Source organism: Stegastes partitus, unplaced genomic scaffold (genome assembly GCF_000690725.1).
Source record: "Stegastes partitus isolate 25-593 unplaced genomic scaffold, Stegastes_partitus-1.0.2 Scaffold372, whole genome shotgun sequence".
Lineage (NCBI taxonomy): Eukaryota > Metazoa > Chordata > Actinopteri > Pomacentridae > Stegastes > Stegastes partitus.
The window spans coordinates 297,990-324,837 of record NW_007578103.1 but is presented as its reverse complement, the minus strand read 5'-3'; the positions used below and the strand labels follow the sequence as shown (position 1 = coordinate 324,837).

Genomic DNA, 26,848 nt, shown 5'->3' with positions numbered 1-26,848 from the left:
ACTGCTCATCAGCAAAGTGCTCTAATTTGTCCAGGACAGTTTTTTATTTTTTTGAAATTATTCTTTTCAACCACGATTCAAAAACAGTGTCTTATTTCACTAAATTATAATTTTGCAATTTTTTTATTTATTATTACTTTTTTCCGTTTATAGTTATTTGAGTGACAATTACGAATTTTGCCTTTTCTTTAATGGAAGGGTATGAATACATTTGAGGACGACTGTGTATCAGTAGCTGTTGGGTAGCTGTAGAAATCTGTTGCAGGTAAAGGAGTGGCCACTAGAGGGAGATATACAATTATAGTAAAAACAGTATTTCAGGCCGCTGATAGATCTGAGACACCCCTGTGTGATCTGTCAGTAAGCTTCTTCTGTTGCAGGTAACCACATGAAATAAATAGCTTTGACATGAATATACAAGTGTAAATATATACACGAGCAAATAAGCAAACTTTTAAATAAAAGACGAACGCCCACTCTGGTGCTTTCAGGTTGAAGTGTGCACACCTAAATAGGTTATTGGAGCTTCTTGAAATGTGATTGGATGAGAACTTGAGATAGGGTCTATATTAAAGAACAACCCGTGAGCACAGGGGTAATATATGGCGCTATTACTTTCTGGAACTGTCGTCACCATGGTGAGCTGTCATCATTCACCCGGATTCTTCTTACGTCGTACTGACGCCAGACCCTCCATGTGGCGTTCATGTGACCCGGGTAAACTCGCGCAACTGCTTCTTGGTGTTTGTAAAGAGGAGCCACAGCTGTCGTTATGATGAACTAGTCTTTATGATTAGTACATTCAGGGACACTTAGTAATAACGTGTCACAACAGCATCAAACGAACTAGCTGCAAATGTTGCACCTAAAATTGTTACTCTTCTGCTTCCCTGGTGTCAACCGAAAAGTCTTCTCCCAACATACTGCACCGGCCTCAACTCTGATAATAAGCATTTGTTGTCGTTTGGAAGGTGTTCATTACGTCTATTGGTTCTAAATGAAGCATTTCGCTTGCCTGCACCTGTGCTGAGTTTGCGTTCTCGGAATTACAAACCATCACAGTCGTGTGTCATAGAAAATTACACACTTCACACGCTTATTTTTGAGCGGCGCTGCCTCGCTTAACCCATTTCCGACAGTCCCTGAAGGCGTCGACCAACTGAGGAGGCTCCTCCCCGACAACAGTTCCCGACCTCCGACGAGAATTCAAGCTGCCACATTGAAGAGGAACAAAAAGGCGACCTGACAGCGGTTTCTGCACTCCCTCCACTTTCTCCGGGGTAGTCACGGGATTTCAATGTTCAGCCTGCTCTTTGTAAGTAGTCCACGACCGAACTCACTAAACTGGCTTCTTGGAATGCGTCTCTGGCATGATGGTATGCGATTGTAAGCTCTACAGATCCGCTAGAGCCCGATTAAAAGTTGAGTCTTACAATATCTATCGTTAGATGATTACCACAACACAGGGCAGCTAAAGTAAGTTGCATGAGGGATCTGTCCGAGTAGACGACCCAATATGTAGCCACGTTAACGTTAGCTTCCAAGGCAAAGCTTGGAAAGACACTTCGCTGTCGAAATTTGTGTTAACAGGTACGAGTGTTGATTCTCCTTGTTTCGCCATTTTGTGGTTCGCAAACTCAAGTTAGTTAACTCTAATTTGGCGAGTGTTGACGTATCCGTGGCTGTTGGTGGAAGCAAAGTGCGGAGCTAGCCTGCTAGCTAAGTGTAGCTGCGCTAGCTTGCGGCTATGGCTATTTCCTAAAAGAAGAGGAAAAAGCTCTCACTAGCCTTGCCGCCACTGTCCTCACTACTATGTAGTTAATGTGCATTTTCATTTAGTAACAGGCCACTTTGGATGCTGGTTAACGGTGTGTTATTGTCCAAAGTGAACGTCGTCTGGAATCTCATAATAATAAGAGCTAACGTTACCCTTAGCAGTACAATGAGCTCTTGGTGTATCAGTGCAGTCAGGTAACATTTTTCTTGGACATTCAGCTTCACCGGTGCTTTGGTTAACGTTTCACCTGCGGTCTTGGTTCACTTAGACACAGGCAGTGTCATTTAAATGTCCAGGATACAAACAGTGATCGTGATTTTCAGTATTTTCAGGCTGCTGTGGTGTTTTAGTGGTGGTGGTCTCGACAGACTTGGCTAGAGGTAACTAGATGGCGACCGAGCTAGCTAGCTGCCTTCCGCCCTTTGTGACATATCTTGACCCACAGCATGGTTGACTCATTTATCTGAAGCCATGGGCCAGGCTAACTATTTAACAAGGAAACTAAGCGGTCGGTAAACCGACACCGCCTGTCTGCTTGTTGTTTTGTCGTCACGGGCTCCCGGTTGTTTGCTGCTAAACTGCTGTCTTTATTGTTAACTATCTGGGCTGACTCGGTGTATTCGCTTGGCTTCCATGTAGAAATGTAGCTAGCACTGGGGTTAGATGGGTCTATAATTTAGCCTCGTCTGGTTTCCTAAAACAGAAAGCACCCAACCATTTAGCCATGTGGGCTGAAGTGAAATGAGGAAATGCACTTGGGGAGGAAGTTGACTAGAGCAGCTGTGACACTAAAGGCCGCGGCACATTCCCATGCCTCTCAGTTTTCAATTTATGACCTTCCAATGATTTGAGTCTCTACTGGTAGTAAATTCTAGTGGGCAGCTAATACAAATGAATAGCTCTTGAACATTCCTACTAACATGGGCGGATGAGTCAATGAGTAACTGGTGTAACAGGTAAGCCAATTATACATTCCTGCTTATGAGTCACTGCAAGGTGACCTAATTTGCTTGCATAGACTATAGAAGATGAGGATGTTATAGCAGTTATCAAAACAAACTGAGGGCGTGGCGACCTTTTGTAGAAATAATTAGGCCTACTTTTTCTTGAAAGCAGTGTAATTACACGGTATGGAAGCGACAAATACACAGGCTTGCCTTCATGAAAAAGTGGGATTTCACAACTTCTGCACGACAGGGCTTGGCGTCTTTATTCACATTTTTATTGCAGAAGTAGGTCACTGCATACTGTTGACCTGCTTTATTTTATAGCTAATTGACACATGATGCACTGGCCAATCTAGAAATAGCATCTCTCCACTCAGTCCTCTTGCTGCTCACCCTACAGCTAAAGGCAGCGCTATACAGTTGGAGGCCCTCATTCATGAGACGCCACACTGCTAGTGAAGCTCCTATCACGCGTAGGTTCAGCCTCCATGAGAAGAGTTTGTTAATTTTTGTGGTGCATTTTTGTGAACTGTGAAACTGCAATGTTGGCGTTCAGTGTCTGTCTGCTAAGTTGGCATAATTTATGTGGTGATATTTGTGTTAAAAACAAATCGCCTTTGAACTACACTTTCAAAAAAAATGTCGATGATGACCTTTCTTAGGCATGATATCATTACCTGAATCAAAATTCCAGTGTTTAACTAATAGAAAATTGAATTATGTTGCGGGTATACCATGTGAGTTGGGCTAAATCTAGCTGGATTATATTTTTACATCAATAAAAGGGTGGTTGCACTGTCCGCTGGCCACATAAAAAATGCACTGTGACAAGTAGGGAAGTTCTCAGCCTTGGTTACCGTAACTGTGAAAGGTGAACCCAGTGTTTCAGTAACCTGACGCCAACTTACCAAGGAGGGTTACTGGGGGAGAGGAACACCTATGTTGTAGCCTTCTGGCATTCAGCCCATCTAGCCACAGGGTGACTGTGAGTGTTGAAAGGTAGGGATGAAGAGGCCCTTTCCACAGTGACTGGCTTAACAGATTTGGCCAATTGAAAACCTAGTTATTCCCCTCAGTGTTTGGCTGTGGTGAGAGTGGAACACAAGCTTTGGTTTTACTATGGGATAGCTTGCGAAGATCTTTGGCTCCATAGAAATAGTGTTGTTTTGAAATCAGTCCAAAGTGGAAAGATAGGATTAGATGCCCACACTTTTATCTACGCTTTTGAAGCCATTAAGTGAAAAACAATCTATAATTATGCATTAGTAACCACGGGCACCTTTTGTGTGGGTTTCTTGTGGTGTGTGTTGGTTAATGAATCATGCCCTGGTCGACACGGTGTTCGTTTACTGTTGTTGCCACAGCGTTCGTATAAAGCAGAGGCACTGGCTCTGTGGCGCTGGCAGTGTCTGACAGATTGACACATCTTGTAGATGCTGCTGCAAGGCTGCCTACTGAAACTATAGCAACAGGTAGGAATAAGATCTTCCTTTGTTATTTGTGTTTACACCTACCTTGTCTAGCTAAAGCTGCCTTAGCTGCAGTTTGCGGAGAACAGTCAAACATACGATAGTGAAGGGTGTTGTTATTGTTGTTCGAGCTGTTTTGTAGTTGTGTGTACCTTCTCACCTTTTCTGATTCAGAAAGTGTTCTAGTTTTGAAGCAGCTGCGGTCTAGAAAGTACTGTGGTATTGCACATAAACTCACTCTGTTTTCTCATTGACTAAGCATTGTTTTGTATCTCGTGCAGCTTGTTTTTTTCTTTATTTCCTGAAACAGCTTATTAAACACTTTTTAAATGTGTCACAACATATCCTTAAACTAATGTGTTCGTTGTGGCTGTAATCTCATAAAGATGCATTTGCTACATGGTGCTAATCTGAGATCACAGGGTGTGTTTTTTTTTTTATTCTTCCGGCAAAGACGTTGATTCATAGGGTTAAAGGTTTCTTAGTCAAAGTGTGCAGCCATCTATTCTGAACCTTGACCCTCTTTAATGTTGCACCTTCTAGTGTTTCTTCAGCTTTGCTTTGTGAATGTTTAAAGAGAGCACCATTGCTCTTCTCTGATCTCTTCACAAGGGACACCAAAATTCCCTGCAGGGGCACTTGTTGCTACCACAGAGATAATCGTTGGTATGGCAACAGGCATCCCCTGATGCTGCTGTCAGAAGGCAAAGTTAGTTTCCAAATGTCAGAAGAATTGATGTTGCAGTGGGACTCTGCACCTCCCGGCAAAAAAAAGTGAGCAGACATTCTCTTGTCTGGGTCTGTTTGTTGCTGGTGTCTTGTACTGAGATGTGTGTGTGTGTTTTTTTCCACACTGTCTTGGGAGTTTGCATTTTTTTTGCATGCGGATTTCATCGTGAATGTTGTCCTGAGTTGACTCGGGTAAAGATTTAGATAAACCCACCACCCAGACACACTTATAACCAAGAACCCTTTGGCTCTTTTTGAAAACAACAAACACGTTAACTTCTACAAAGAGAAGCTGTCAGTTATTTGCCAGAGTGGAAGTAATCGTTAGCTGGAATGTGGAAGGAACAACTTGTATTCTGATTAAACTGTTCTGCATTATGGCTGTGCAGATCTTTATCTCCACCCTTTAATTAAATCTCAGCCTTGGTACTGTCTGTCCAGACTTAATTGATGTGTTGGCAAACAGGTAGAGGTGTGGCCCGCTGTTGTGATGTATCCAGTGTATGCTGGAGATGTCGTCCTAGAGCAGATTTAGAATTGTGACATGAGATTATGACTTATCAAAGGAGCTCAGATGGCCGAATATAGTCCCTCGACCCATATTCCAGATCAGAGCAGAAAACTTTACTGTCCCCTCTGTGGAGATCGCAGTGATATTGAAAAATAATCAACCATTGTGGTACACGTTCATATAGACTGCTAACACATTAAAGATGCCATGTGGAGTTTTGTTGGAACTAAACATATGCTATATTTACATTCAGGTTTACTCACCAAAACTCACAGAGCGTATCCTTGAGGTTTAGTAAACAAGATGAACACACTTCCTCATAGAACAGTTGCACAGCTGATGTTTTTTAAAATGTAGGTCCTGTTTTGTTCACATCTGTGAGACAAACAGAAACGGGGGCTGCTCGTAGAACATTCACTCCGCTGTGCTACTCGAACGAGGACTCCACAAGGTAAATGTGCAGATAGTGATTTTCGGCTCATGAAAAATTATTCTTTGCAAGCAGTATCATCCTCGCGTCAGATGCATTATCTAAAACTTTGGATTCATTGCAGCATAATATTCATATTTGTTTTAGGTGAACGAGCTTCAGCAGTTATTTAGTGATCCTGCTGAAACATCAGGAAAATGTTCAAACGCCTTAGGTTAAAATAGGTAATGTTTTAATCATTGTGTCCTGTCTAGCGACGTCCCAGGAAAGGTTTTTTTGTTTTTTTTTGTAATGTAGAGTAGACTCCCAAATGGAAACAAATGAATACTAATCCACTTCTAGAGGCATAGTGGAGGCTTGTAAAAGCCCTTTTAACAGTGAAAATAAATGTTACAAAGTTCTTCTGTAAAAACTGTTGTAAAATGCAAACAAACAAATGTCTTTCAGTGCAGTTCTTAGTTGGAATTAAAACATTTACTGCAAGCGTATATCTGATCCAAATACTGGTTATCTGGCTTCTTGATTGCTAATAATTGGTATCTGTACTGGCCCTGAGAAAAGTAATGCTCAGCATTAAAACTGAGCATGAAGTGTATATTTTTCAGACATCTCTATGTACTTATTCTTTCCATTGTTGAATTGTTTTCTTGTTAATTGGCGACTACAGTTTCCAGGCTGCAGTTACTCTTGGACACATTTGAGCTGGTTCACCATGAACTGGCCCGTTTTACTACTCATCTTGAGATTTAACAAATATTCCTGCTTTCAGTTGTAAAATATCTTGAGATACTTGTCAAAACAGCTGTGCTGTGTTTTTTATATGGAGCAAAACTATAACAACTCTGTCGTTAATACTCAATACTTTGTCCAACCTTTGTTAAAGCACACGTTTTGGCAGAGGATCAGTTTTACTTTGCATGTGTGCGCTCTTCATCCTTATTGAAATTACAGGCAAATGTAAGTGTTGAGACTTAGACGTTGTTTTTCTCTCCATGTTATTGTTCAGATGCTGGTGTTTGAGTTTGTGAAAAGTGTGATTAGAAGTACAGCTAGGTTAGCTAGACGCGGACAGAACAGGCCTTTGTTCAGATGTTTTCCCCTTTTCATTCCCATTTCTAAGGTACTGAGCTCTGGTCTCTTTCAGTCCTTTCCAGAGACGGATCAGTCCTTGTCCCCCCCCCACCCTCCCCGTAAGCCCTATCAGAGGCCTTTGATCGTCACACTGTTTATCTGTGCTCACTCAGAGGCTGCAAAGCAGTGTGATAAGTGGGCCTTGCCGTGTGCGAGAGCGCGTGTAGGGGGTGTTTGTCATTTCATGGAAACAGAGGGGGGGTTACATGTTTTCTCACCTCCCTTCTTTAGGCCAGTTTATGTTGACACGTGAGGCCAGAACAACACGTACTCCACAGGAAGATGAGCTTCTGTCTTCTGGGAGAACAGAACGAGAGGTAACCTGTTGTGCTGAATGGGGAATAGAATGAATGACGTCCAGTTTTCATCAATCAGCAACACTGAGCTGGGCAATGAGGAACAATGCTAGCAGCTGATTAATAGATTTATTTATTTTTATTTTTTTAAATCATGTGGAACTTTTGATGTTTTTAACTAAATAATTGGCGTTTTCCTTCATTTGTGTAGAAATGTGAACAACAAATGCTGTACTGACATAATACATTTTAAGCTTCGCACAACATCGCGAGCATTAAAAGCCAGAAGCATCGCATGCAATGTTTAAAGTTACACCCACTCATAACATAACATAGTGAGCTACCAGTAAGAGATAAGCAAGTCTAATCAAGAAGATGCAAATGTGACACCAGTGTTTAACTTCTTGCGAATTCTTGTTCATGTTCTGACAAATCAAACTTTTTGTAATCCACAGTTGGGAAAACAACATTTTGCAAAAATGTTTGTGGGCCTTCAAATACATAGCAGTTATGGCGCTCTGATGGTTATTGTGAAGTGGTTTAACAAACCTGTTTAATATATAGTGTCGTCCACCTGAAAATGTTACTTAGCTTCTGGTCAAAGTGAAAAGTGTCGCTGTGCTCAAATCCGATCTGAGTTGAGGATGTGTTCCTGTAAAGATGATTTGTGATATCACAACTAGTTTTCACACGGTTGTTGCTGTGCAAAATAAGTAGTATACAGTAGTTTATGTTAATTTTGTAAATTGGCCAAAGAATTTCTGCGTTGACGTCCAGTTGTGGTGTCAGTAAGGCGGTGTCTTTACTACACTGTTTATGCTTGACCAAATGGTTTCTAAAGAAAACACCACTGTCTACTGTTTTGAAGTTCTGAATGAAAGTTACTTTTTACGGTTCAGACGGACCGACATAGTCGTGAGTCATCCTTAAGGAAACAATCTAGCAGTTAAACGACCACTAAACTTCAAAGCACATTAATATTTTAAGCTTGTCAACCTAAAAGCCCTGCATCTGTACCACGTAGTCAACTTATTCTCGTCATGTTATATCATCGCCTGGGTGTTTTTTCACAGCCATTCATATACTTTTAACGTTTATTTCTACCGGTTTGCAGTAATGTAGAAACATGCGCCTTTAAAGTGAAGTTGACAGCACCCTGCTACCTTTTGGGTTAAGTCTGTAGCAGAATATTCTTCAGAAATGAGGCACTGTTGGTTTTTGCTGTACAACAGACCCATCCACACATCAGTACAACATTCCTGTTGTGTTAGTGGATACACCAGTGCTACACCATTTGTCAATCTTGTGATGTTTCTTTCCTATTTTTACAGACTTTAACTGTTGCTTTTAACAGATTAAACGCGTGTGAGTAAAGTTTGGTGAGACGTTGTGGTAAATCTATAAACCCGTCAAAGAGGTCTGCCGTGGCTAGAGAGGTCCAACCTATGGGCAGCTCTAAGGATATTTATGTGTCTGTTGATTTGGAGTTTTGAACTTCAGGGGTAATTCTTTACCCCCAACCTATTTCTAGGCTTGATCAAACACTGTCCACCGACGTAAAAGCTATAACAAGAGCGATGTGATTTATTTTTCCCGCTATACACGCAAGTAGGACTGTAATGGTACACAAAATTCTTGGTTCTGTATGAACTTTGTTTTTCAAGTTATACAATTGTTTGAATTTCTTTTTAGCCTGAATGTGCTACACTTCTTACTGTAGTAGTTAATACACATTATTCAGTGCTGAATAATGACAATAAGATAAAAATCTGATCTCTTAACTCTTAAATATAGAATAAATACAGTTAATATCCATTAAAACATTGTTAATAACTTAATTTCACTACTATAGCTAATAGCGCAGTTTCAGCTTCAAAACCCGCACATTTACACTTCCTCTTTCTTTTTGTTTACACTGAGGATGCAGCCATCTTGTTTGAAAGAACTTTATTGGACTGGAAAGAGCAACCGTTATCGTTCAGTGTGAGCTTCGCATGCTGGCCTGTCAGTTGACCCGTACAGTGTAAGCAGAGAAGTTTCAGATTCTGGCCTTGCAGGAAGGTCGGCATGTACAACAGTGTTTTCCCAGCTTTACGGCTAACACTGGACAACAACTGGTGCACTTCCAAAATGTATCGGTTGGAGCTTGCAGTGTAGAATTTTTATTTGGGGAGTACAAGTTATGTATACAGAAGTAAACTTCTGGCAGCAATTGTTCTGTTTACCGTGCAGAGGGGATTTCATACTAAACAGAAAGTCGTGCACCACCCAGTTGGGGACGAATACACCAACGTGACACCCCTGCAAACCAAAGAAAAGACTGTAGTAAAGATGTTTATACTTTTGTGCTCTTTTCATTGACATTTTGACAACAGTGCAACAACGTAGAGTTATTAGTTACCAAAGTATTACCTCAACAGAATAAAACACTTGTGGCTCTGTTACCTCATTCGAATTTTGGACTGAGGGAGGGGAAGGAGAAGACTTAGCCTGTGGTTTTCTGTGAGTCCATTTTTAAGTATTACTGCCCTATGTGGGGAGACTGTATGTCGTAGGGGTCTGCGGTAACGGTCCCATGAAAAACCCAGCTTTATAATATTTCAAACTAAGACAACCACAAGCCTTAGTCACACCGTCTGTGCATGGTTTCACCTTGAAACAGGTAAACACAGACATGACCAACTGTGACTCACATCCTAATCATACGGTTCTTATTAGGTGACAATGTCCAAAGGGCAGGCAGTCTATTATTTTTGCTGTTAATCAGTGATCCCCCCCCTTCTTTTCACTCAATGCATATAGATACGCGCTTAGACTGCCGTTTGCCTGTGAATGTCTTCAATTTGCTCATTTTGTCAAGCATATGAACGTATTAATTTCACTACTGTACACTGTATAATAAAGAAAAGACACCAGGCTGGTGGCTGTTCACATGCTGGTAGTAGTTAATTAAGCCCTGCTACTCAAACCCTTCCCTACCCACATGATAGGTAAAGTAAAGAGGCTGTTCTCAGAAAAGTTTTGAATGGACGTGTACTAGTTCTTCCCAGATCTGCGACTACATTCCTGGAAACCCATAGGCAGGCACATTAACAGAATTCAGTCAACAAAAGTCACATACTGTCTTGAAGTAAGATTACCCACCCTCCAATTACCCTCATGTTTTTAAAACCCTCTGGAGTATGAAGCTCACGGGAGGCATAGCTACAGTTCAGGATCTCCACTCGAGTTCAGTTTTGCATATAAGCCTCCATCTCTCAATGCCGTCTTGTCCAGGCATGTCATGGGATTTTAGTGTATTGCTTGTCACACTAGATAAACTGGTGAGGCTCAAAAAGGAGTAGAAGCTTAACTCGAGTAGCTTATTGTAGTTTTGCGTGTGTTTGCTTTCTTGCTTGCCTGTTTGTCTTTGTGTGTTTTCGAGCATGACTGATGGCAAGGGAGGGTTGCGCACACTACTTCTTTTTATGTGTGTACTGTTTGCTGAATGCTGTGGTGACCTGTCACCATACCCCGCATTGACGGGCCCCTTCAGTGTTGGGCTGTGACCTGGGAGCATGCTTTTTTTTTTCCTCTTACAGTTGCTTTGGTTCAGAGCCTTTCACTGTATTGTATATATATTATATTTTGTGTTGGTTTTAAAGTAACCCCCCCCTCCAAAAAAAAAAGAAAAAAAAGAATCCATGCTCAGTAACCAATAGTGACAGAGTGCAAATGTCTAAATGTCTTAAACTAAAATCCAAATATTTATTTTATTTTTTTTACAAAACATCAAGAGCCTTATTTCAGTACTTTGTAGAAGCTCCTTTGGCAGTAGTTACAGCTTGGAGTCTTCTTGGGTACGCCTTTACAAGCTTTGGACATCTGGATTTTGGCAGTTTATCCCATTACTCATGCAGATCCTGTCTGTGAACTGCCATCTACAGGTCTCTCCACAGACGCTGCACGGGTTTTAAGTCTGAGCTCTAGCTGGGCCACTCGAGGACAGAGACGTGTCCCCAAGCCACTCCAGCATTGTCTTGGCTGTATGCTTTGGTTGCTCTGTTGTACTGAAAGGTGAACTGTCGCCCCAGTCTCGGGTCGCTGCACTTCGAAGCAGGTTTTCTTCAATGACCTCTCTGTAATTGGCACCCGTCATCCATCCCTCAGGTCTGACCAGTGGTGGACTCCAGTCAAGTTCTAGACACATGTCAAGGATCATTAAAGCAAACAGAATGCATCTAACCACAATTGGAGCGCCATAGCAATGGGTGTAAATATTTTTGTAAATGGGAGGAAATATGAGCCTTAACAGCATTTCCTGATTTTTCTGATCCAAATACTTAAATTTAAACCAGGATTCATTTGAAAGCTGTTACTGAGGGATTGCTTTAATGCGTTGGAGTCATGACTTGATTTTGTGAGAGGTATTCCTCGACACAGAGTATATGTAATGCTTGTAAATGATAATGACAATGACCTCTATTTATTTTAACTCTCCTAGACACAAGCAGTTTCTCGCCATTTTTTTCTCCTGTCACATTTTTACACACTGTGGGCTACTTTTTCACAGCTATATAAAGTCCCATGTCTCTATAGAAACAGCTAAAAGTATAGAGCAGTCAAAAATTCCCTTTTGTGCATTATAATAAAATCCTAATGCCATAAAAAGTGAGAGAGAACAAAAGTTACATTTCTTTGATGATGTATTTTACACACAAAAATATATATAATCAACATATACAACAAGTGCTCTTGGGTGTTACCAATGCTTTAAAAGCAAGGTGGCGTGTTATATTATAGAAATGTTACTATTTACATTTAAAAAAAACTACATTTTTTTTTTTAATGAGGCGTGTACAATCAAGTGATTTTAATGAAATGTCACGATTTCAAGCTTAGATTTGCTGATGTTTTGGTTGGCATTCAGAGGGTTAATACTGCACCGGTGCACTGTACTCTTATTTATTTTGTAACGCCACAGGTTTGATGCAACATGTATTTTGTGCTGGCGTCTTAACTTTTGTCTTCAGACTTCGAAAGTGAGCTCATTACATCAGTGACTGCAATCAAAGACAGATTTTTCAAATAGTTTGATGCTGTATCAAAACTATGTGACGGCTGACTGTAGTGTTGCAGCTGCATGTTAACTAGTGTTTTAGTGTTTGGAACGGGTGTTGTTTTCTCTTTGAAAATGCTCGTCAGCGGTTTCTGTAAGTGACTCATACCACTGTTTTGAGGTGGACCAAAGACTGTCCCTGCAAGTTTGACACCAACTTTAACACTTAGATGTACCAAGGTCTGCAAACACGCCTTTGGAACTTCTCCAATTGACTGAAGTGCGAAAAACTTGGGTGTGCTTGTGTGTCAGTAGGGCTGTTCACATAAAGTTGGCCTCTGCTCAGTTTCACCTGTCGGAAAGTCAACGAGTTCTCTTAATCGACTGCCTTTTAGCATTTTCCATGTACTAGTTTTAGATTTTTTGGTAGTGGGTTTTTGTTCTTCTCGTTTTTTTGGGTATTAGTGGGAACATAGTTGGGTTGACAACACTTCCAATTTGAGGTGAGATCCACCCACCCAGCCTATCAACAGTATTGACGTCACTGCAAGGAACCAGCTGGACCACTGGGTCTTAGTCTCAGTTCTTGACTTTCTTGTCTTGTAATTGCTTTATGCTCTCTTTCTCTCTTGTTTAATTCTTTTAATCTATTGTTATGTCCTCTTCAGGGGTTCTTTTAAACATCACGTTACCGACTTTCTTCTTGTTGCAGTTCCTTTGTCCGTATCCTCCTTGACATTTCCAAGTGTATCAGTTATCTTTTATTTGGCACTAACAGAGGCCACAGGAATGAAGACGTGCCTCTGTGACACTTGGCTCTTATTCTGTGCTCACTGATTCATGATGTTTGTAAGTTTGTTTGCAGCTGTCAGTGGTTTCCCCCCAATGCTCCTCAGTGAGTTTCACATCAATGCTTGGTATATTCAAGTACTTCCCTCCCACCTTTTATTTATATACTTGTTTTTTTTTGTTGTTGTTATGTTCACGATCGCGTGTAGCCTTAGGAAATAGGGTTGGGCATCAATAACAACTTTCAAAATTCCCATTCCAAGGAAATCATTAAGATATTTTATTTTTGATTCTGATAATTGGTTCCAACCTCATTTCACTTGTGCTTGTTTCAACTAAACAGCGTGCTGCAAACGCCTGCCGTATATCCAGGAAGCGACATGGGTGTAGCAAGCAGGTGGGCATGTGGCACAGCCTTTATCTTTCTCATGCCATCCATGCTGCTCTCACATCGAGGAGAACTGGGGTTCCTCAGGCCTGCCCTCTTCCCTCCTCTCACTGTCCACCCTGCCACGGATGACAGGCGCTCTCCCTTCCACTCGACTTGGATCTCACACAGCAAATTAGCCCTCCAGCTGCTTCAAGGCAGTACAGTCTGGTCATGCCCAGTCTGGCTCCAGACAAAACATCAGTGAGAGACGCACAACCTCAAACCACCAGACAGGGATGCATGTAATACTAACATCTTTCGCAAGGGGGGAAGAAGATGGACTCAGACATTCCACATTTTGTGTAAAAGTCTGCTGTTTTGCCACCATGCCTCTCCAGCCTGTATATTCCCTGTCCAGACATTTGAGCTCACTTGCCCTGTGTGTGTATGTGTTTTTCTTTCTAATTTTAGAACAACCCCCTCGCCCTTGTGGCAAATGTATTGGCCCAGCCAGCTTGTGGCTATCTACACTATGTACATGGTGTACATATGTGGTATATGTGTGTAGTAGTAGTGAGGGTGGGAAAGTCATGGAGACAGGACACCTGACAGCTATCAGGTGTCAGCATGAGCTGCCCACAGCTTCAGCTTTACAATTATGGAGTCCCATGACAGTAAAACCCTTAACGCAGTGAAAGGCATTCAATTAGCACTCCCACTGTAGCAGTATACTCTCTCTGTACATGCACTTAAGCTCTGCTAACTTTACAACTTCCACTGGCAATGCCCCATGCGTTGTTGATATTATAAGCTTTGCCAATGCTTATCTGTCAAACTTAATCACATTCTAATTGAATACCTTTTTCCTTTCCTTTGTAATTAAACATTACATGCCTTTCTACTTTCCCTGACAGACTGATGAATCATCCTAAAATGATGAGTTAACAGCTGCAGCATACCCATGCCCTGGTTCCCATTCTTTTTCCACTTTATCGCCTGTTTAGGTTTACATGACCTTTTTCTGTTCTGAGATACTGTGGCCCTTATCAGCTAGTACTACTTTTCCCTGCTCTCTCACACTTACCATCTTACTGTCTGTATCCTTCTGTTCTTTCTCCTTAGTCACTGTAGATTTCTGGGAAGGGCCAGCTGATTTTGGAAGTTCTTCCTATCAGCTCACAGTCGGTTCCTTTCCACACTCTTTCTCTCCGTCCCGTTCCAACAGTAGATCACGTGATGTGGACCAGGGCACCAAGGGAGCTTTCTCTGGGCTGCTGCGTGGGCCTCTGCCTTTACTCATTGACCTTTCTCCCAATTTAGAATATATGTTTGTACATAGACATGTGCGCACAAAATGCTAGTGTTTGTCATTTGTTGAGTTGAGGTGGTGCCGTGCCACAGCTGGGTAACTTATTCCGCAACACGAGACGGTAGCCGTAACGACAACTTTTGCTTTGTTACTACCTTCAAGTTAAAAATGATGCTGTTCGCTAATTTATTTTTTCATAGGATTTTCACATTCAATGACAATGAAAATGAAAGGCATAGTTGTAATTTGTGCAATAAACTCAATTAATGATTAAGTTGGAATTGGTTGGTGATTAAAATTGATGTTGTAAAATTCTGCCTTGTGCAGCTGTGCCGATATGATCAAATACAAAGACTGCAGAGTGGAAAAGATGCAGTGATAACAATCTTTATATATGTTTCAGTAATCTTTAAAGCAAAATGCCCTTTGTGGTTTCAGATCCTCAAACGGCAATATGAGTTTTCAAAGTTTATATTAGGGCAAACTGGTTGTTTTTAAGTTTAGGATTGTTGAGGGGTTTCTTTTTCCTTTAGTGTATTATGTGGCTTTCTTGTTCATGCAACAGGTCTGCAAAGTGACAAAGCCTGATATCCATGTCAAATGGAGTTACACATTTGGATAACACCTGCCTAGCAACTAGTTTGGCTTCAAGCAATGAGTAGCTTCCTCACAGTCCGCGACTATCTCTTCAGTAGAGCTATTTCGGCAGGGGGTACATCCTTGTGTTGAGAGATCTGGTGTTGCGATACATAACCAGCCTTGCCTCAATTTGTCAGACCAGCTGACTAGTCAGACCAGACTGGAGGGGGGCCTTAAAGAGGCATGAGGTAAAACTGCAGCAACAAGAAAAACAAGACATTTTTTTTTAAAGCATGTAAACATCTTCTGTTAGACACCAAAAGTAAAAAATGTAACTATGCTATATGCTTACTCAGTTGTGTCATGCACAATCCTTTCAGGCTACACAGCTGAAAGTTGTGGACTTGCTCTCGCTCTACAGTGCTCAAGACTTTTGAATACACACTGCTGCTTGTTTCCTGTGTGGTTAAACATGTTTTTTTGCCTCTACAAACATATTTGGTGTGTATCTGTGTGTGTTTGCGTTGTTCTTCCTGCATCTATGCAGTGTATAACTGCAGAACCAGTTTGCAAATTTCAAGAGCGATTTGCATACATTCCCGACAGTGCTGTGATGGCAGACTGGCAGGCAGCTGGGGCAGGCAGGCCTGATGTTACCACAGTTTACTCACTTCTCTTCTTAGAGGCTCACTCGAGGCTAGGGGCCAACATTTTTACTTATTTACAGTAGATATCTTCGCTTATTTATCCGCTCATATGTGTGATTTATGTATAGTTGACTAGTAAGCCAGAACTGGGTGTTGACTAGAGCTGCAACTAATAATCCGCAGAATATTTTCATGATTGATTGTTTGCTGCTGTGTAAAATAGCAGAAAACAGTGAGAGATACTTGTATAAATCTTCTCAGTTTCTATTCACTTATATAGCTTGTTTTTTCCCTACTTAATGGCAAAAAGGATTCCGTTTATAATCATATGAACCAGGGAATTGATTTGACATTTTTTGCTTGAAAAAATACAGTTTTTTGGTTTTCAAATTGTTGCAGATTCATTTTCTGTCAGCCAGCTACTGGATGAACTGAGTAAAAGTTGCAGCTTTAGTACTGGAAAATGTGATGTTTTTACTCTCGTTATCTGATCAGTGCAGGAGGAGTACGTTTTATTTGTACAGCGTTAGCGTTGAAATAGTGTTTCATTCTGCCTTTTTGCCTCCCTGTAACCCGACCATTGGCCGCTTTTAAAACACAGACTATATGAAGTCACTTTGTACATCTGGGCAACCATCCACAATCCAGTTGCTTTTCATCTTTTAGCATAAGCTGTCATTGTGGCGTCCTTGGTGCGACTGTTCGTTCTTTTGTTCTTCAGTATTTTCTCTGTGTGTCAGTCTCTTTTAACTGTCTGCTCTACTCTCCATTGTGGGGATTCACAGGTGAAAAGCACATGTTAACTGCCCCCTCTTGCCACTTGTCCATGCTTTTCATTTCCAAAGGATTAGAAGCTGATGAAAACAAACCCTCGAAGCACGCTCACCCTTTGTACGAGCTTCAGTTGTCTGCGAGCGGCAATGCCACATTCTGTTCAGCGCTGCTCGGAGGTGGTAATTAAAGGCGTCACAGAGGATCTCGGCCATCACAGAAGGGAGAAAAAAAAAAAAATCAAGGCTGTTTTGAGTGCCCTTGTAGCTGTTGCCAAGTATAAAAGATGGAGAGGAGGAAAGAAATTTAGAAGGTAGAGTGGGTTGACACTTCTCTTTGACAGTGAATCTGTGTTGGCAGTTAACTGAGAGGTTAAGTGACAGTGGTGTAGAGGGTGGGAGTAACACAAAGAGGAGAGAGTTGTTGCGGTTTTGAAGACTGGCCCTGAGTTGGGATTTTAGATGTCTTAAATTGACTCTTTCAAAAAAAGGAGGAAAAAAAATTACTAGAAATCAAGCGAGCTGAGTTGAGATACATTAAAAATGGCGTACACCGTCATCCCGTCAAGTTAAATAACCTGAGTAATTGTGACTGAGTGAAATAGAAATGGTTAGAGCAACCGAGAGAGCGCACAGAGTCTTGTGTCATTCTCAAGGAGGTGAAAAGCGGGAGCGTGGGACTGAACTGCTGAGGCTGTTTGAGGCTTTGCCCACCCTGTAATCCTCACCTTGTGACTATTGCCTGTGACATGGTGCTAAAGTCCGAGCCCTTTCTCTCCCTTTACCGCCCACTACCTTGTTTACGTAGTCAGCGTGGGGATAGCCAGCCCTCGTCATCCATTTTTCCTCTACCCCCCCTCTACCTCGCTCCTGTGTTGCTCTGAGACGGTTTCAGCCAGTTTGTGGCGGCTGGGTTTAGACTGTCAAGGACTTGGCACAGTTCGACCGACTGCTCCCTGGCTAGTTACAGACCAGACATTACCTGTTCTGAAAGACACCCTTATGAAGCGCGTGTGAGCGCTCCATGCTGTGCATATTATTAGTTTTCATTTCGGTGACAGGTGGTGAATTGAGCGATGTGATCCAAAGGTGTAGTCATTTCACTGCAGACATAACCAAGGCTGGAAGGTTGAAACTGTCATGACTGTGCTTTGTTGAGTTTCTGGAAACAGTGTGACATGTTCCAACAGCTGGAATTTCTGAAGTTCGCTGGTCTAATTAAATTTTAAAATGCAGCTGTCTTTTTCAATGGTGACCACAGCTTTGAACGTACTGCTGATTGTGTTTCAGCTAATCAAGACCAGAGTAAACACAGGGTTGCCGAGAGGATTAGAGAAAGCAAGATAAGATATATTTAGATGGTCTAAGAAACCATTGTCTTTTTCTGATTGATATTGCAATTTAATTAGCAAATATGTGCTTTCTTTGTAGTAAAATAGAGTTACATTTTACAATGGGTTTATTTTGTATCTACAGTAATAGAATCAATCAATTAAAAAATACAATCAGGTCGCCGCTATAACTCACCTGGTTGAGCTGGCATCACTTGTACAGGGATACAGTCCCGATGTGGAGGTCATGAGTTCGAATCCCGCTCATGACCCTTTCCCACACGTCCTCCCCCCATCCTTCTCCCCTACTTTCCTGTCTCTCTCTCACTGCGCTATTGAACAAAGGCCAAAAAATAACTTAAAAAAACAATACAGTCAACTTTTATTGAAATCCACCCATAGCTCAAACTATTCAGTCTGAAAAAAGTCAACCTAACTCTGGTATTCTTAATATCAGTAGTAGTAGTCAAATATTATTGTGATATTAAGAACCACATTTATTGTTTATGTTAGACAACTGCAGCTGAGTAAATTTACCACATAATCTATCAGCAGTCGCGATAAATATGCAGCTTGTTAAAACACTGCTTATGTAATTAAATGTTGATTTGATTGTCATACTCTTTTGAATCGTGGTTTTGACTAATGTCATTAAAATTAGAGCCACCTAATCTCAATCTTCTCTTTCTCCTCCTTCCACAGGGTTTCTGTGTTGACTTGAGCCGTACCTATATGGCGTGTGTGAGCGGAGAATTCTGCCAGGCACAGCACCTCACCTCTGTGGAGAAGTGAATCGGCCGCCCCCCGAGGGACTACGCTACCCAGAAACCCCCCTGACTGCCGGCACACTAGGAACTGCTGACTTTTCCAAAGCCCCCCTGGGATATTGCGTAGTCCTTGGCCTGACTGCCCTGCCCTGTCCCAACCAATACGAAAAATCTTTGCTTTCCACTTTCTCCTCGAACAGCCAATCACAAACAGCTCTCCTGAATGGGGTAAACTGATTGGATGACTCCTGGATAGTCTCCTTATCTTTTTCTTTTTCTTTTTTTTTTTTTCCTTTTTTTTCCTTTTTTAATTCTTTAAACTTTTTGGTTTTGTGTTAATTGATTTTTTTATTTTTGTTAACATCCCGGAGTACTGTGGACTAGTTTATCCTTTTTGTTATCCTTCTCTGTGTGCATCATCCCATAGTGAACACCTGTTGTCCTCCTGACCCATCCTTCTCCACGTGTTGTCATTTTTATTTATTCTGCCCATCTCTGAATACATAAATCTCTAGCAGTCTTTGCTGACTTCTGAGCCAAAAGTCGCTTTTGTTTTGTAAGAATATTGTATTGTAATTGTTTTTTAAGCCGTCTCGCCAACATGAACCGCCCCGCTGCAGTCGAGATTGCCTACGAGTGCATGAGGTTCCTCATCACCCACAACCCCACCAATGCCACGCTCAACAAGTTCACCGAGGTATGCCCTTATCTCTCTGTTTCTATCTGTTTGTGTGTCTGTTTACAAACACTTTTGTCCATAATGGGTTTTTTTTTTTTCTGTCTGCCAGGAACTTAAAAAGTTTGAGGTGAACACACTGGTGAGAGTGTGTGATGCCACCTATGATAAGGCTCCAGTAGAGAAAGAGGGGATCCAAGTCCTGGTAAGGAATGACACGCACATTATGGCAGTCTTTATCTTTGTATTTTCATGCTTTTCAACGGACACTGTCACGCACATAATCTGTGTTTTTATTTTGTGCATTCTCAACTCTAGGACTGGCCCTTCGATGATGGTGCCCCTCCGCCCACCCAGATTGTGGATGACTGGCTCAAATTGCTCAACACCAAGTTTCGAGAGAAGCCCGGCTGCTGCATCGCTGTGCACTGTGTGGCGGGCCTGGGCCGGTATGTATGGTCTACTGTCAGTCTTTCTCTTTCCCTTTGCAACATGGATCTGTTAGGGACATTACTTGGATACCAGAAATGTAATAGGAGATATAATAGGTTGAAAGAATGGATGGTCCATGGACCTTTTTATTTAAAAACTGTTCATCCATTCATCCTGCCACCCATTCGTCTGGCACCGCTTGTCTGGGGTCTAAATCACAAAGGCAGCAGGCTAACCCAGACACCTTTCCTTTAGGCTTCAGAACTCCAGAGTGCAACCAAAAATCTGCCAAGTGCGACTAAACATTTTTATTGGTCGCACCGGTGCATCTGACATTTAGCAGGGCTTTCTTGGTGTCTCTGGGCAGCCTGCCCACATAGATAAAATCACTTGGTTTCAACTGCAGTAATACGGATATTAGAAAGCCCCCTTTCACTCTTTTCAAATAGATTTTTGGCCACACAGCTGTCTCAGTTGCATGTGCCGCAGTAACTTAGTGGGAAGACTTCTATGTGCACTGTTGCTAGTTAGAATCTACTGATGCATGCAAGGTGCTTAGGGAATGTCGATAAATTGTAGTGGCTGCCGACGAATGTGCGGAATTTAGGGAACGTCAGTAAATTGTACGTCTACTGACATTCAGGGGACATCTGAAATTCACAAAACAGCCTGGGTTATACTCTCTAAACTGCATGGTCTCTGCATGCACATTAGTCACACTGTTCCTCCCACCGCCACATGTAAATTCCTAGAATAACAACCAACATTATGCATTGCAAGGCTGTTTCCAAAGTATGGTCTGAAACAAGACTTTTGCTATCAGAGCATCAGTGTTCTGGACTGAAATGATCAAAAAGCACAACGGTTTCAAGACATTGACATGCGGTGACAGGTGCATGGCCAGCAGAGCAGCCCCCCCTTTCCACAGCGTTTCGGCGCCAGGCTACGGCAAATCAAAGCAACGAGAGGTCAGAAATGATAATAACATATACACTGCTTATACTATACCCAAAGAAGAGCTGTTTTTTTTTGCTAACGTCAAGTTCCAGATCACACTTACAAAAAAGAAAGAAGTAGTTGAATGTACAGAACACTTTACCACACCTCAATTCCTGTTTGCACTCATTTACATAATGTGTTTAAAAGCAAGCTGTTAATGCCTGTGGAAACTGACGAAAAAAAGTACTGCTTATAATGTATTACCCAGCAGGAGATGACATTCTGAAAAATTTTGAGTGCATCTAAATTATGTGCGAGTGCACCTAAATGAAAAAGTTAGGCCCACCAGTGCACCCAATGTAGGAAGTGAGTCCTGTGCTGGATACACCATATCAAAGGCCGCCACACATCAACTCCTCCCTTGTGTAATGCAGCCCATTTGACCCAGTCTCTCATCCTCTGTTTCCTCTTCCTGTTAGTATTATTTGGTTAGTGCGATGCTGCTGTGTGTTGCTCAGACCAGAGTCCATTTCGTCTCTCCTGTAGCACAGTGACTCCAGAAGAATGTGGCCAGAATCAGCTCACATGCAGGGCCACAGAAATGATCAGTTAAATTTTACACATGTCTGCATACTTCTGTCATCTTGTAAATTTCCTATTATATAACTACCCTCCTTCCTTCATCATTTGTTGTTTCTCAAGTATCGAGCTTCATCTTAAATTCACGCCAGTGATGCATTTCATAACTTCAGTGGTTGCCCTTTCTTCCTGCTCCCTCCGGTGCTCTGTAAATAGACAATCAGCTGGTTTTATAATCTACAAATTGTTACTACAGTCAGTCATTACCTTTTGTTAACCTGAAAAGAAGGCTTTTAGATTTGGATACCATCTGTCTATTGGTCATGAGGTTGCACGGGCAATGTGAAGATATGCACAGTCATATTCGCAGACCAGGGTGACAGTGAGTTACGGACAAGTTATGCTAAATAACAACGCAAGTGTAAAAACAAAGAATGCAGAAGCACATGATGTGGGCGAGCGAGTGTGAAAATGTCTTTTCCTGACCACAAGTGCACAGTAAGCCAATCAGTTCTCAATGGCTTCTAGCGTTTTGCATTGCTGTGGCATTCCAGAGGTTGCAGAATTCCCAGTATTGGTTAGACTGGCATTTTCTGAATCCATCCTCTTCTTCCCCCTACTGTGTTTACTGCAGTCATCTGGGCTTTCCGCCTCGGAGTCAGATGTGTTTTACGCAGGCTAACACTTAGGCCGTCAGTGTAGGAGGCACCAGCTATGTGCCTTGTTGTTTTTTTTGTCCTTTTTTAAACAATAATAACAGTAGTTCAGCCTGATAAATCCTATTTTCATCACAATATGAACATGCACACATCTCTGTTAGCAGTGTAACTATTAAATCAGAAAGACATAGTAACTGTGAAGCTAGTACACTTTAAATATTTGTTCATTTAGCACAAGTCACATCACCATTACAGTGATGAACGTTATTGAATTTTGCAAAATCTTCCTCATATTGTTTAGACTGGGTTTTTTTTGTTTGTTTTTTTAACCTCTCCTTCCACACGTTGACACATCTTTTTTCTATCTCCCCCCCCAAATCCTGCCTATCTCACATGGTGTCCCTCTTGAATTCTGCGTGAGAGAAAAGCCACTGGAGGAAATGCTCTGTTAGCGCTGAGATCTGACCTGCCAAGTGGTCAAGAAAGCGTCTATATTTATTTATTTATTCTCACTCTATCTCCTCTGGCGAGAAAGGAGAAGGCTGTCTTACTGTAACTTATCACAGTTTTGTGTGTTTATGGTGTGCGAGGCTCAGGGTGTGAACGCAGTGCCCCAGCAGGGCGACGGTGAACTTGTGCACCCCTGTTGGTTTCCCAGGCCTGTTTCCCAGGTTGAAACCCCCTCCTCCCTCCTCACCACCTCCTCCCTCCCCCTCACCCCCATACTACTATAGAACCATGTGAACCTTGGCATTTAATCTGCTGTTCTCTTTCTTTCCTTCTTTGATGCTCTCACTGTCTCCTTGAACCGGTCCGGTGGATTCCTTCACCTCTCAGAGCTCCAGTCTTGGTGGCCTTAGCCCTCATTGAGTGTGGGATGAAGTATGAGGATGCTGTGCAGTTCATAAGGCAGTAAGTACTCTCTCTATTTTTGTTCTTGAAGATTTTAATAAAGATTGAGCTGTCCTGTGCGGTTGTTGCCTTTTAAAGTAACTCAAGGATTGCCTTTCCTTGATTTCTTAAAACCTTATGGATTTTTAAATGCGTCTGTCTGTAGTCTGTAAAACACAAGGAACCTCTGTAATCCTGGAGTCTGATAATAACTACAAGCAAAGCTGTACAGCATTTAACTTGACTTATTTGCCTTTTCGGTGGATGAAACTCTGGGAAGTTACTGCTTCTAGCCAAGACATAATTTAATGTGTATTTGTTTTGAATGCATATTTATTTTTTTGCAGGTTAAACAAACGTGTCATATTTTTAAAGATGCTGGCAGACGAGTTTTGTTACCTTTCCCCCTGTTGCAAGTTTCTGTTTTTAAGCTAAGCTAACCAGCTGCTATCTGTATTCATATGTTTATCCTCTAACTCTGGCTGGTGGATTTTTTAAAATGTCAAACTATACCTTTAAATTACTACAGTAATTACTGTCACCTTTAGGGTGATGGTCTCTTTGATCCTTTGTACAGATTTTAATTTCCTGCCCTCTTTTCTCCCCTTCTGCTTTTCATAGGAAGAGACGTGGAGCCTTCAACTCCAAACAGCTTCTTTACCTCGAGAAATACAGACCCAAAATGCGTCTGCGGTTCAAGGAAACCAACGGCCACAACTGCTGTGTGCAGTAGGCTATCTGTCAGTGCATCGTTCTTATGCGCATCTAGTGGGGAATCTTCCAACAAGCGGAGATGTAAAAAAAAAAAAAAAAAATGAAGAGAGTGCTATCAGTAATTATTGTGATGATTTGTTAACACTGAGTCATGGTTAATTGATCAGAGAGCAAGCGAGTGATCAAATGAATGAATCCAGATCTGGGGATCCACCAGCCGAACCAATGAATGGAAGGTCAAAGCACACAGATAGGCCCGCCTCCCGGTTATACTGTTCAACCACGGGCCAGAATTTTTCAACTTGAGTCCATCCTGTTTTGTTTTCTTTCTTTTTCTTTCTTTCTTTCTTTCTTTCTTTTTTTTTGTCTCTGTTGTAATCATGGGATAACAATTTCCATTTTGTGAATTTTTATTTTTACACAAACATGGTGATGAAATGTATTCAGATTTTTATTTCCACTACTTATTGATACTATGATTAGGCCAGAATAATGTACCTTTTTAAAAACATTTTTAAACTTTGAACACACATTGTGACTGTCCGTCTTTTTTGCACAAAACTCAAAGGTTCACCTTAAAATGCAGTAATGATTTCTTTTTACCCTTCACTTGCTTAAAGTCACTTTCAAGTTAGGGGCTCACTGAGTTTGAATATGTCTGCAATATTTATTCACAAGATATGATATGTGTGGCAGATATGAGTTTGGCAGGGGCAAGGACACTTGGTTATCCAATAGTTTTTTTTTTGTTTGTTTTGTTTTTTTATCCTTTGAGAGCCATGTCTTTTGTTCTTTTTGTTTGTTCTTTTTTTTTTTTTTTTTTTTTTTAAAATCTTGTTGGAGTGCAATAATCAGTCCACCTCAGATAAGCCCACCAAACCCTGCTCCTACACACTCACACTCACACACACTCACACACATACACTTCAGAAACTCATCCAGGCAGTCAAACAGGAAAAAAAACCCCACCGACAGGTACTTCTCCTGCTTTCATTCACTCTCCCCGAAGGGGCTACAGTAGGACTTCCCGAAAAATGCGTATTTAAACTCGTACACAGAGCCTGAGATCCAATCTGAAAGACAAGGTGGAGAAGAATGAAAATGGTCAGTTTTTTATCATTGTACCCATTTTGAAAACATCCCCAATTCGTATTGGTTCTTTAAAGATAAATAAATTGAAATAAAAAGCATACTTGTCTTTTTTTTTGTTGTTGTTTTTTTGCTTTTCTACTTGATCACACTTCAATCGGCTGCTGGGAAAGTTTGAATGGTTATGAAGTTATGTTGTGGTATTTATGCGGGCTGGTTTACACATTGGGATGGAGTTTCTAAGTTCTGTAGGCATTCGGACGTGTCAGTTGACTACAAACATTGCTGGATATGAGTGTGCTGGCAGATGCTTCGCTATTTTTCCTGGTCCTCCTATTCAGGCCATAAATCATTCACATCTTTTTGGTGTTCCAGTATCAATATTGAAATATCATTTTCACCCTGTTTTTTGAAACTGTCCTACAATGCAGCCACCTTGCGCTAGGTGATAGCCATTCTTGGTGTTTCCCCAGACACTATGTGCCAATCGGGCACGTCAGTCAAAGACTGCCCTATATGTCCTTTCCCCACTGGAGGGTGACTCAGCACCACGTGGAAGGCACAGGACACCGTGGTACTGAGAAATGAGTCACAACCTCAACTGATAATCACGACTTCAGCCAATACTCAATCCAATTCATAGTGCCCCCTCTGCTGGTTGAATAATGGCATGGCAAAAGTATCTCAGTAAATGTTGACAGGGAGTACAGAGTGAGTCGTTAGAAACAGCCCAGGGAGTCAGTTACCAAAAAAAATTGAAAGTCGGTGGTATTTTTGCACCACAGGCATATGTTGTACTCGTCTAACATCTGTTTCTGATATTTAAATCATTTATTAAATCGATGAAGGATTAAAACAACAACCCACCCATTTGGAGTGCTCAATGGGAAGGAATCCCTGATTAATAAAGTGACACGGCGATGAAGTTAAGCTTTTTTGATTGAATGAGCACCGACACTCATTAGGTACGTCAGTTATTGTCACTGCCTACAACAACGCAGCAGAACCAAAAAAGAATTTGTTACCAGATCAGTGCTGCAGAGCCTGCTTTGAATAATATGAATGTCATTTACTTTGAAATCCATGACGATTGAAACCTCCAATTTGCATCCTGCTTTTTATTCAGTGTTCCAGTTGAGAAGCGATGCAGACGCTTCATTGTAGAGAGACAGACCGAGCAACAACATAACAGCAGAAGGTGTTTTTGAAGGGCGTCTGAAACGGGCCCAGTTGACCTTCCAGCAGCTTAAAAGATATACTTAGACCAGATATATTTTAGTTTAAAATTGTCGTCTTTTGAGTTGTTTTACAAAACTAATTACGCCACTGGTTAAGTTGTGTTCGAGCGGGATAAAGACTGAAAGATTTCTTTGGATAACAGAGACGTTTACAGACACATGAAAAAGAGATGCACTTTATCTCTCACTGTAATGTCACGCTCCCCACCAATAGATGTCACTGAGCGCTAATGGGATCTTGCTGGTGCTGTAATTGATGCAGCCCAGAAGATACATGACTCAGTGTGCTGTCATTGCCGGGTAAGACGATGATCAAAGCTTCAGACCTGTTGCAAAGATGAGATAATGGCCTGCTGTGATTCTTCCCCTCAGCAGGTTAAAAAGACTCATCTTGTATTTTCTCCTAACGTTGTTGACTGAGTCTATTGGCTTTAAGAATACTTTCGAGGTCACTTTCACAGGTTGTCTGATCAGTCCCAAATTCATTGTGATGTATGATGCTGACCCCAAACATACAGCCAGAGTCATAAAGAACCATCTTCAGCAGCAGAGCCCTGGTTTCAACATGAAATATTACTTAAACCACAGTACAGGAAGATACAACCTAGAACTCGTACATTATTTTATCCTCACTATACTTGAGGACTCTACATATGTGAAGATGCGTAAAAGGCTACACACATTGACACTGAAATATACAGTATGACCTAATGATGTTTGTTGCCATGGACACCATTAAGC

The 26,848-nt window shown here is 41.5% G+C and overlaps 1 protein-coding gene across 2 annotated transcripts; it reads left to right on the top strand.

Annotated features, from left to right (window-relative positions):
* The first annotated feature begins 1,195 nt into the window (after nucleotides 1–1,195).
* ptp4a2b (protein tyrosine phosphatase 4A2b) lies at nucleotides 1,196–24,978 on the top strand. Of its 2 annotated transcripts, none has more exons than XM_008284776.1 (7): nucleotides 1,196–1,315; nucleotides 18,826–19,118; nucleotides 19,479–19,587; nucleotides 19,679–19,771; nucleotides 19,885–20,015; nucleotides 23,013–23,087; nucleotides 23,688–24,978. In XM_008284776.1, exons 2-7 carry the CDS (start codon nucleotides 19,114–19,116, stop codon nucleotides 23,797–23,799), a joined length of 525 nt encoding a protein of 174 aa, XP_008282998.1. In that variant the 5' UTR covers nucleotides 1,196–1,315; nucleotides 18,826–19,113; the 3' UTR covers nucleotides 23,800–24,978. The 2 variants fall into 2 exon arrangements, with proteins under 2 accessions (XP_008282998.1, XP_008282999.1); XM_008284777.1 differs by lacking the exon at nucleotides 1,196–1,315 and adding an exon at nucleotides 1,358–1,376.
* The last annotated feature ends 1,870 nt before the right edge of the window (nucleotides 24,979–26,848 follow it).

Coding starts and splice junctions, on each gene's coding strand:
- ptp4a2b (XM_008284776.1), top strand. Junction 20,016..23,012: donor TGTGTGGCGGGCCTGGGCCG/GTATGTATGGTC, acceptor TTCACCTCTCAG/AGCTCCAGTCTTGGTGGCCT. Junction 23,088..23,687: donor GCTGTGCAGTTCATAAGGCA/GTAAGTACTCTC, acceptor TGCTTTTCATAG/GAAGAGACGTGGAGCCTTCA.